We start from the raw sequence: 12147 nt of genomic DNA on the forward strand, positions 1-12147 counted from the left end.
GTCTCAAATCATAATTATTCTCACACATTAATCTCACATTCAAGGAGCAGCACATTAGCTCTTAATAAATCTTCGTCTGATTCACTTTTCTCTCTTACTCTCCTTCTTTTGGAAGAACACACTTTTTCTGAATGTAAGAATTTATATGCTCATTACAGAAAATGCAGGAAATACAGAAAAGTATAAAGCAGAATAGCAGCTGTTAAGTCCACTCTCCTGTAATAATCCATGTATGGAAATAAAATGTAAGACAATATTAAAATGTACTGTATGTAATACATGATATGTGTACACCGGTTCATTTAAAAAACAACACGAGTTCTATTACACATTGAATCCTGCCTCTTCTTTCTTCATTTAATGTGAACATTTTTATGACTGGCTTATCTTATCTCCCACAGTGCGTGAACTACAAAGAAGCTTCACTGTATACTTTGCTTTGGAAACTTAACCCTAGCCAATCTACCCATTGATAAGACACTAATGCATTTTGGGGAATGATTAAAAAAAATGTTGCTCAGTATTTATGATACTCTTTCACACGCTGATACAGTCGCAATTTATTATTTTCTATTACTTTCTATATTCTCAATAATCCTTAGAAAACTATAAGAGAAAATTCCAGGTCTTGAATTTTAGTAGTGGAAAAAAGCAAGTTCCCATTTTAATTCAAATCCAGCTAACCATTAAAAAAAAAAAGAAACTGGAAATGTGCTTCGGAATATTCCCATGTTTCACATACCTGCTATCCTACCCTAAAATACCACAGGGGTTCTGTAAAGCCATTCTTTATCCTTTAAGCAATTTTGTACACATCCACTATGAAAATTCTGTCATCAGTAGACAGCATCCCTAAATGATTACACTCAATGATGCTGCATTTGGCAAAGCTTTAAAGTAATTAAGAGGCAGTTTTCTCTTGCCTATTCATGTGACAACATGTACCTTTATGCTAAACATCATACTGTGAATTATGTGGGGTAAAGCAGATAATGCAATCCCTACTTTTAAGGGGCAAAGAGAATTAATATTATTGATTACTACCATAATCCAGAAACATGCAAGCTGCTTTACATACATTATGTGATCGAATCTTAAAGAAAGATACTATACTCCCTTTTATAGAAGAGGAAGCTTAAGAAGGTTTAATAACTGTCCATTACCACACTAGTAAGTAGATGGCAAAAGGAGAACTCTTATGCTTTTGGCTCTTCTATTATGTCTTGATTATTACGTAAAGAGACACACGAGTTCCTATGATAGAGCCTCTCAGTCACTATTATCTGAACACCTGAGCTTCATTTTCCCTCTGATCAGTGCCCTGCTAATACTGGTACCAGGCACACAGAGCAGCAGAACTCAAAAGGCAGACAGCTTCCTGCATTTTCAGATACACAAGGCATTTTTCTTTTTTTAAAAGATTTATTTGAGAGAGAGAGAGAAAAAGAGAGAGAAAGAGAGAGAATCAGCTGGGGAGGGTCAGAGGGAGAAGCAGACTCCCTGCTGAGCAGGGAGCCTGATATGGGACTCTATCCTGGGTCTCCAGGATCATGACCTGAGCTGAAGGCAGACACTTAACCAACTGAGCCACCCAGGTGCCCCCACCAGGCACTTTTAATGAAAGAATTTATACTATTTTCTAGAAAATACAAGTGAACTACTTGAGCTACCGAAGAATCTGCCCAAGATAGCATGTCCCACTTCCCTCTGACAGAAGGACAGATTGAGTTGTAAGACAAACTACGAACATTCTGAATCAACTGCACAGTCTTCCCTTTTCATACTTTTCTCTTCTTTGAAAAACATCAAGAGGGGCGCCTGGGTGGCTCAGTGGGTTAAAGCCTCTGCCTTCGGCTCAGGTCATGATCCCAGGGTCCTGGGATTGAGCCCCACGTCGGGCTCTCGGCTCCGCAGAGAGCCTGCTTCCTCCTCTCTCTCCCTGCCTGCCTCTCTTGCCTACTTGTAATCTCTGTCTGTCAAATAAATAAATAAAATCTTAAAAAAAAAAAATCAAGAGAAACTATAATTTTCAGGGTTGTATGCCTCCATTTTCAACTTCGTGATAAGCAGTCATCAATATACAAATAAGGAGGCCAAACACCACCCTGTGTCCCATCCGCCACAGGAACTTTTGGGAAAAGACATGGAGTCATGGCAACGTATGATCTGACAGAAACAGGATTACTGATTTTATTTATTTCACGTTAAGTAATTTTTCTTAAGGTAATGGGTCTATCCTCCGTGGAATGTTTTATTTAGAGGAAACAGAACTGTTTAATAGTGAAGTTAATTGTAATTTGGACAGATTTTATAGTTGCCCTTTGACTTACCAATTTCAGTAAGCAAAATTTCAATCAAGCCTAGATAAAATACACTAATCCTAAATAGGCCAGGTTTGTCACCTACCATTTCCCATAAGCTGCTTACCATAGTTTAAAAAAAAAAAGAAAAAGGAGAAGAAGAGGAAGAAATTTTAAATTAAATGCCAAACAGTTGCAGACAGCACTTGTTTGGCTGATTAACTTGTAGACAAGCATTACAAATAAATCTGAGCATGGTCTGCAGCAAATTAAATTCCACTGCTTTTAAGAACAAAGAATTCCTTGGCAAAGAGGATTAGCAACTTTACACCCAGGAATGTCAGTTTAATTTAATTGTTCCACAATCCAAGATTTAATATGCAAATATCATTCTGATACATAACAGTGAATTTAACAAAGTGAGGAAACAAATTCAATATACAACCAGGCTGCCTTTTCTGAGCTGTAATTATATACAATAAAGAAGCTGGCCGAGCACCCCCCCAGCCCCCATTATTGGGACTGAATTATATTAACATGAATCAGAACAACTGTAATTAAAGGTTAAAATTTTTAAACATATTCCAATTAAGAGTATAAACAGCTGTACAATTAGAATACTGTAGTTAAAAACCATACCTCAATGATCTTCTTGGCCTCTTTGTAATTTCCTGTTTGTAGGAAGGCGAAGAAGAGATCATACAGCATCGTCATTTCACCTTGTTCTTGGCTCACAAAGTTCATCGCTAGAGAGTAGAAGAAAAAAATATACAAAGAAACAAATTATTACCTGAAGTTCTGGACAAATAAAACTTTAAAACAAATATTTACAATAACTTGAAGACTAGCACTGTATCAACCAATTTTCCATCACATTCCTTACCTGACAGCATACATTTACAACAGCAAGTACCTAAGACTAGCTTCAAAGAGAACTGGTGAGGATAAGTGGGAATAACTCCTCAGAAAAGGCAGATCACCAAGAAGCAGAGCAAAAAATAACAGAGAGGCAAGTATGCAAAATGAACAGTTATTAAAATCAAGGATATTGACAACACTGAAAATCTAGCTGATACTGTCCTTTTTATTTTAGAAGTATAACAAAGTCCCCCTGGATGTGCTTCCCTTCCTATTAAATTTTCTCTTCACAGCAATTCATTGAGATTAAATAAGCAAGAGGGGAAAAACAACTACAGCAAGATATTGGAGGTGACCAACCTTTCTGAATTAGATCAGTCTCACCCTTCTCTATCAGTTTACATAAGATATCATGAATCCTTGGTAACACTTTATATTTTTCATAGCAGTCCATGGCGACTTCCAGAGCAGCAACTAAGTCATCCCTTGGAAACATCAAAATATGAATTAATAAAATATATCTAAATCCACAACAACGAGCAGTCAAAATGTATCTGATTGAGCTTTAAAAAAGGCAAAATGGAAAAAGAGAAAAACAATCCTTATATTGTATAAATAAATGTCCTGAGTACAGACATCAGTAAGTTATTTTCTCTCCTTCACCTTTCATTATTTCATTTGCTAAATAGCAGTCTTTTTATTTATTTTTTAATGTTAATCTCAAACTTTATTTATTTATTAAAAGATTTTATTTATTTGTCAGAGAGAGAGAGAGATCGAGCACAGGCAGACAGAATGGCAGGCAGAGGCAGAGAGAGAAGCAGGCTCCCTGCTGAGCAAGGAGCCCGATGTGGGACTCGATCCCAGAAGGCTGGGATCATGACCTGAGCCCAAGGCAGCTGCTTAACCAACTGAGCCCCCAGGCGTCCCAGTCTTTTTAAGTTGGGCATGGAGCCCAACATGGGGTTTGAACTCCTGACTCTGAGATCAAGACCTGAGTTAAGATCAAGAATCAGATGCTTAACCAGGCACCCCTAAATAGCACTCTTTTTTAAAAAGTACAAATAAATGAAGGGATTCTCTGAGATTATTATAAATAAAATCTGATTTCAGGGCACCTGGGTGGCTCAGTCATTAAGCGTCTGCTTTTGGCTCCGGGTCATGATCCCAGAGTTCTGGGATGGAGCTCGGCAGGGCTCCCTGCTCTGCGAGGAGCCTGCTTCTCCCTTTCCCAGCACCCCCCCGCCCGCCTTGTGTTCCCTCTCTTGCTGTGTCTCTCTCTCTCTGTCAAATAAAAATTAATAAATAAATAAATAAATAATAAAACCTGACTTCAGGGGCGCCTAGGTGGCTCAGTCGGTTGGGGGTCTAACTCAGTTTCAGCTCATGTCATGATCTCAGGGTCCTGGGATAGAGCCCCCACACCAGGATCCACACTCAGCAGGGAGTCCGCCTGTCCCTCTGCACCCCCCATGCTCACACACCCATATCCTCGCTCCCGCTCTTTAAATACGTAAATAAATAAAATCTTTTTTTAAAAAATCTGATTCCATCCATTAAGTTGCCATAAAAAATACATTATTTCTAAAAACAAGGACTACTATCAAATATTTTTTCTAACTACTTATGTGTGTTTATAGTCCTCAAAAATTCTAGATTTAGGAAACATTAATAAATATCTATCAGCAGTTACCAAGGAATTTTCAAGTATTTACAACTCTATCATCCTATTTTTAGTACTGCCACCTCTCCAGACAGAAGAAGGAGGAAATAACTTCAGGATTCATATATACAGAAACTTATTGTGGCTAAAAACTCAGACATTCTTAAGATCAGTGAATTCTAGGAGAACCCTCATTTGAAAGCAAGCTTTTAAAAATTATTTCCAGGGGCACCTGGCTGGCTCAGTCAATGGAGCATGGGAATCTTGATTTAAGGGTTGTGACTCTGAGCCCCATGTTGAGATTACTTAAAAATAAAATCTTTAAAAGAAAAAAATATTTCCCGTTGTAAAGTCAAGGTTTCTCTTCTGTGGTAACAAACAAAAAAAATATCTTTCGATATTTTCATTAAGTCAGAATTTCTTAAGAGTGTGGAAATGCATTCTTTTGAGTCCTCAAAAACTACTTTTTCCTTTAAAAGGAAAATGACAGTATGAGTAATATGTAAGACCTTGGAAAAACTGTAGAAATTATGTGATCCAATCCTACATGCCACCCTCCTTTATTTTTAAACAGATGACGAAATTAAGGCATGTAAAGACTGAATGATTTGGCTAAGGTTACTAGGGTAAACAGAGGAAGGCACTGCCTTCCCACTTCCCATTGACTACATCTACTCGCACGTTATGCTCCAGTGAAAACACTGCTGCCTGTTTAACCTAATAAGGTGGTGCAATGTGGAATAAGAAATCAAAAGTTTTTGAAAAGAAAGTATGAAATATAGAGAGATATGTGGTTAGTGACAGTTCTTGACAGGCTCCGTGGAGAAAACACCTTTCTCTCACATGTCATAGATTTCCAAAGGAGGAAAGCATTTTTAAAATTTCTGCTGAAGCCCTAACATTTTGGTCCATTATACAAATGTTATGTTGCCCGAGACTGAATTACTATTTTATCTAGATTAAGATTTTAACTGTACTGAAAGGAAAATACCAGGAAGAGGTGTTAATTTTATTGCAATAATACTGACACAGTGAAAGCCAGCCGATCCTGCCAGAGCTCTCTACCTTATCCCCTTCCCAAGCCCTGTTTACAGTGCATCTTCCGGCACCCCACAGAGTCATTTGAATTTTTGTCATTTGGGGTGAAGACTAAATTACAGGTTAATTTCAAAACCGCAAGTAGATGTTGCAGGCTAGATTACTGTCATACAAGAGAAATGCTACAGTAGCTACCACATATGATATAAACCTTTATATAATCAGTATTTCCCCTTTGCTTCAGACACAGGTTCAGTTATTAGCCTTCTAGGCATGGCGGGTATAGCTCAGTGGTAGAGCATTTGACTGCAGTTATTAGCCTTCTACAATTCCCTTTAATGAAAAACTACTAAGATGTTTTCAAGAGAACAACTAACACATACTGATTTTTTTTTAATGATCTACTTTTTCAGATCAATTCCCAAACTAGAACAGTGTGTCTCAACTGTATTTCCCCTACATTAGGTCAAAGCTATCAATAAATGAATGAATAATTGTTCTGTCAATCAAAGAGACATGTTAATAGCCTTTGGTCTCCAAATACATGCTTCTGAAGATTATACATCCTCAGAACAACAACAGAAACGACAAGAATAGCAAAATGGAAATAATTCATATATTTGTTAGTGATTTTAAGTACCACTGTCACTGCTCTCAGGTTGCCAACAAAATGAGTTAGAAATCTATAATGAAACATAAGTGGACTGATGACAGAAATGAACTACTGAACTGGGGAGGAAAAAAAAAAAAGAAATGAACTAATAATTAGTCTGTTCTTCTCACAATCCCTATCATTTACATTCTGACTCGTGCTTGGATCACATCATATTAAAAAGAGATAAAAATGTTCATCTCTCATATAATATGATGTCATCATTAATCTTTCCTACTAAAGCTTAAAAGCCTGGGTGATAAAAATGAAAAATATGAAAAAGTATCTAAAATTGACACTGCTATGACAACAGTTATATACTCACAGGACTTCTGAATCTCAATCCCACTTGTTAAGTCCTGGCTCAGCTGTAGCCATGTGATAAATTTCCAGAAGTGGTGATGAAAAGCAGATTATCACAATGGCTGAACTCAAGAAACTGTGGGTTCCCTCCCAGTTCGAATTCTCTGATTAGAGAGGATCTATGAATTGGAGCTTATGAGATTTCAACTCAAATGTATCACACTGGCAGAGAAAATCATCATGCTAAAGTACCACTTCTCCTAGGCAAGATGAAGTCAGCAAGAACAGCAAAATATCCAAAGGAAAAAAGTGGATACTGCTTTATACCTGAGATGTGGGACAGCACTTTACCACTCTGTGTGCTTCTAGGTACTGTGATCTAAGATGATTCTGAGACTTCCTTGGTATACTTTAATAAACTACAGTTGATTTAAAACCCTACTCTAAAAAAAACAGTAATGTTATGAAGAAATCTTATTGATAACATTAATTCTGGATGCAAAACAACTTGTGGTTCTATGCTTACTTCAGTATGTATTCATAATTCTGAAAGCTTTATATACAAACGTGTTACAAATTTTTAAGCCCATCCCTGATAAAAATTTAGCCTCTGCTTTCACACACTTCAAATAATGCTAAAGGAAAGCCAACTCTATAACATACTTGTATCTCTTAAAAAAAAAAAAAAAGGCAAACCCACTACAACTTTTTTTTCAATTAGACCCTCCTCAAAATACTTCAATGAAGTACATAATCTTCATGAATGAAACTATATGTCAATAAGTAAGCAATAATTTAAAAAACTTGATTGATGCAAATTAATATAAGCTTTATCAAAATTCTGTGAGTCCATGAAAGAAGAACAGGAAAAAGAAAGATTCTATAATTCTAAATTTTAAGAACAAATATATACCAGAGGCTGAGTCCAGTAGGTAATTAGAACAGTTAAAAGAGAGTTTTATTTATTGGGGCCTGGGTGGCTCCGTTGGTTAAGTGTCTAACTCGTTTTTTTTTTTTTTTTTTAAGATTTTATTTATTTATTTCACAGATAAGAGATCACAAATAGGCAGAGAGGCAGGCAGAGACAGAGGTGGAAGCAGGCTCCCCACCAAGCAGAGAGCTCGATATGGGACTCGATCCCTGGACCCTGGGATCATGACCTGAGCCAAAGGCAGAGGCTTTAACCCACTGAGCCACCCAGGATCCCCCTGACTTGGTTTTAACTCAGGTCATACTCTCAGGGTTACGAGATCAAGCTCCGCATCAGGATCTATGCTCAGCACAGAGTCTGCTTGAGATTCTCTCCTCTCCCTCTACCCGGACCTATGTACACAAGCTCGCACTCTCTCAAATAAACAAATCTTTAAAAAAAAGATTTACTACTAAGAGTTTTACTTATTAACTCAGATGGACTTGGCCCATATTAAAATATACTCTAGACTCTCCCAATTCACTTTTTTAAGGGCACATGACCCTATACACCCCACTACAAACTGTAACTTTGCATTATTTCATGGAGGAACATCTTAAACTATAAGCTTTTGAAGCCCATATGGCAAATTTGATACCACCTTTAGTTTTAATCAGTATTAATGGAATTAAAGTATGCTCTACTGTCACTGACAAAAAACCAAATACTCGATATACATTCATATGAGGCATCCACTGATCATAAAAATATCTACACAACGATACCAGGAAACAAAGCACTCCTAAGTCAAATTCCTCACCATACCTAACTGTAAAAATTGTAAATGCATTTCACACAATCCTGTACTGTTAGAACAAGAATGACTAGTGGCAACTATCTATTCACCTATCAGCTCCAAACTTAATCTCCTTATAGTAACTTACTTTCAAATTCAGAGAGGATACTTAATTTAAACCACAAAAAAAATGACAAATATTGATTTTTAATTGGAATAAAGTGCTTCAACATTATACATAAAGTGTTAGTGAAGTGGCAATTTACCTAAAGGGACTACTAACTTGAAAAGCTCTCAAAATATGAAATCAGTAGAGAAAAGGGGAGTTTGTGGGAGGAAAAAAGTTTAAAACAAGGCAAAAAAAACCACTTCGACACTCTAAAAACAAACTATTCTATAAATCTTAAGCAGTTGTTCAGTGTAAAGAGAAATCAATTCAAGAGAAACCAGCATCTTCGTAAAAATTATTGTTAAGAGAACCAGCCTTTGAAAGAGCTAAATGTTTTTTTTTTCCTGTTCATCATCTATAAATGAGGAATCTTCAAGGAGACTGGTGTTGCAATTACAACTAATCCTCCCCAAAAAATTAACTGTGTTGAAGGCTTTGTAATTTCCCTAGGTACAATTTAGCTGTCACTTACTTTAAAATTTACTCAAACATGCGTTCCGAACAGCACTAACTTCACATGTCAAGTGCTTTCCAGCCAATTGAGTCTAAACTGGAAGTCGGTGTTAAACAACTGAATGATTAGACAAGATAGCTCATTTCCCTGCTCTTTTGTTCAGAATAAAATGCCACATTTACATTATCAGGCTCAACAGGATTTTCTGACAGAGGCAGAAAAAACCCTACTGAACACTGTCCGTACTAAGCACATGAAGCCTGTCATTTACCAATCATCCTTCAAAAAGCAATAGCCATGAATGTAACTTAATTACGACCCAATGATCCTTGACGAAAAATCATCTTATCACTGTCCTGTCCCCCTAGGGCAAATGAACCACTTTTGTCCTTTGGCACTGATGATGCTAAAGTCTTAATTGCAATAATGGAGTAAAAGAGCCAAACCTCCTTAATTTCCTTTCAGCACATAAAGAGTTTTACTCTCAAAGGCAAGCATTCCCATAAATAATAAAAGTATCCAGTACAAATGAAGATGCTAAAATTGAAGGGGAGTGTATATGACAGAATAACCAGCATTTTAAAAAGTGTATTTCCCACTTATATAACATTTTAAAGTGCTACAATGAGTTTTAAAACTTTTATGATTATAGGTTCATTTTACAGAAATTGTGACCTTTATGAAGAACTCAAGATTAACTTAGCAAGAGTTCTGGGAGGATTAAATATACAAAGTCCATGATTCACTTAAATGAAATACATGTTGGGCACATACAGATTATAGCACAAATCAGCACAGAAAAGTCCTTAATGGAAAGCAGAAATTAAAGCTTCTTTGATCATCTGCACTAAATAATCCAGTTAAACAGCTTCAGATATTTTTCATATGCAATGAAACCAAAACGGATAAGCTATAAAACAAGTGAATCTGAAACTACATCATACCAATTTTTACGCTTTTAAACCTAATGGCCCAGCTTTTATTAATTTCATTTCCTTTACCATCACATGAAGACTAACCAAAAGGTCTTTTAACCTATTTTAAAGCGGTTTTTTTCTTCCTTAATACAGAAGACCCAGATTATCTTCCAGAATCAGGTAGGATTTCAGTAAAAAAAAAAAAATTTTAAGTAGTTACCAAAAAAATGTTTAAAATAACATTCATCTGGACTACACACAGAGATGTGGTTTATAAAATAATCCTAACGAAACGGAACACCTGAAAGTTTTGTTCAACTCTGCATTATCTTTCCATTCAATACAAGTATTATCATTTTGATAATAAACGGATTAGTTTACCAACTTAACAATTGTGCAAACCTGTTGTTTTGTATTTTCCTTTGCAAATAAACAGAAACAAAATGTTCTTCCCCCACACCCATAAAGCTTTTTATACATTTTCCAAATAACAAATTGACACAGGATTACTTTCTCCTGTGTTTTCTTTACTGATAGAAAAGTCAGCCTCAAAATTAAGATCTTACTGAATCTTAAAGATCATCTTTCTGAAAAGCCCAATTTCATGGATTTGTTCCAGAATTACAATATTTAAGGGACAGTCTCTTTAGAGTCTTTGCAGTGACATTCCAAAAAGATGCTTGTCTTTGGATGAAAAGATGAAGATTTTGTATGATATTCTGAAATGCATTTCATACTTTTATCTCAAATCTGAATAAAAAAGGCTCCTTCTCCAGATGAGCTCACACTTGCTGAGGTCAATTACATGATATTACTGAAGATAAAACATATTTAATCAAATCAAATACATGTGGACTTCTTGGCGGCTAGTGTAGTTAATATTTGTACGGTACCTGTCATGATTCTGAATTAGTTATCTTCCATCAGTTAGGGAAAACACAATTGCAAAGAAGTTTTCAAAGATAATTTTTCCCCCAACTTATCACAGACTAGAGGTGCTACTACTGTTTTCTGCTACTTTATAAACATGAAATTTCCTTTATCTCTTCCTCATTATTCTCATGACTCTGTAACAGTCAACAAAACCTTTTTATTACGATGAACTGAAAGATCTTGCCATGGAGACTGCCTCTGCAAAGCAAAGATAGCAAAAAAAGACTAGGCAAATCAAAATAGTCGGTAATAATTCCTTGATATATCTGAAAGTAGTTAAGAAATCATAAAAGAAAAGATACTAATTTAGATATCTTTAGCCCAATTAACAGGGACAGCCACATTTTACTGAGACATACAAATCTGACTGTACTCTGCAATCAGAAACACAGAGCATGCTCCAGGTTAACATCTGAATCCCATGATATTTCCATTTTCCTGTGGGTAAGCTCTCCTTGGTTCATGAGCCCCATCTGCAGACCTTTTAGAAAACTTTCATGTCTTCTCTGTCTTCAAAGTATTTCTATTTGTAAGATACTTTTCTACCATGGCCTCATTTTCATTATAAATTATTTTATTTTTGCCCAGTAGAGGAGGAGGGCCTAATTCTTCTGGGCACAGGGCCCATTTCTTTCAAATCCCTATGCAGAGCTCCACATGCAATTTGCAGAGATGGGTCTTTCAAATAATCAAAAAAATTCTAGTAGGCAGCATATTAAATTATAGGATTTCTATATAAAGTTGGTTGTGAACATGAGAACTCAGTAACACAGTAATTGTTTGAATCACTATTTCTTTAAAAGGATGTAATGCTGAGATTGTAGAGGTTAAGATCTGGCCAATCACCTAACTCGATAAACTATTTTTCGATTGGATGGCAAAGAAATTATTTTCATCAAACATATATGTGGAATTATCTGTGTGTGTATAAATATGTATACCCCCATTTCCAAATATGGAGCTGAGATAATTTTGATTTCCCATTTTAAATTCAATACTGAATCATTCATTATATTCAATTAATTATACCCTCTAATAAATAAAGAAAAGCCACCAGAAATTTGGGAAGAATATAAGAACTATTAAGATATATCTTTTAATTTTTCTCCTGGCATTGACAGGGCCACATCCATACCGAAATCAGAAAAATCCCA

General features: G+C 35.9%; 1 protein-coding gene across 1 annotated transcript in view; it reads right to left on the bottom strand.

Moving 5' to 3' along the window:
• The window catches only part of LRPPRC (leucine rich pentatricopeptide repeat containing), a 105622-nt gene that overhangs the window by 37478 nt on the left and 55997 nt on the right, over positions 1 to 12147 (bottom strand). Inside the window, exons 24-25 of the mRNA XM_047744610.1 lie at positions 3519 to 3643; positions 2940 to 3046 (exon numbers count right to left, since the gene is read on the bottom strand). Of these exons, the coding sequence (XP_047600566.1) occupies positions 2940 to 3046; positions 3519 to 3643 (232 nt within the window). The remainder of the gene's footprint in view (positions 1 to 2939; positions 3047 to 3518; positions 3644 to 12147) is intronic.

Source organism: Lutra lutra, chromosome 9, assembly GCF_902655055.1.
Source record: "Lutra lutra chromosome 9, mLutLut1.2, whole genome shotgun sequence".
Lineage (NCBI taxonomy): Eukaryota > Metazoa > Chordata > Mammalia > Carnivora > Mustelidae > Lutra > Lutra lutra.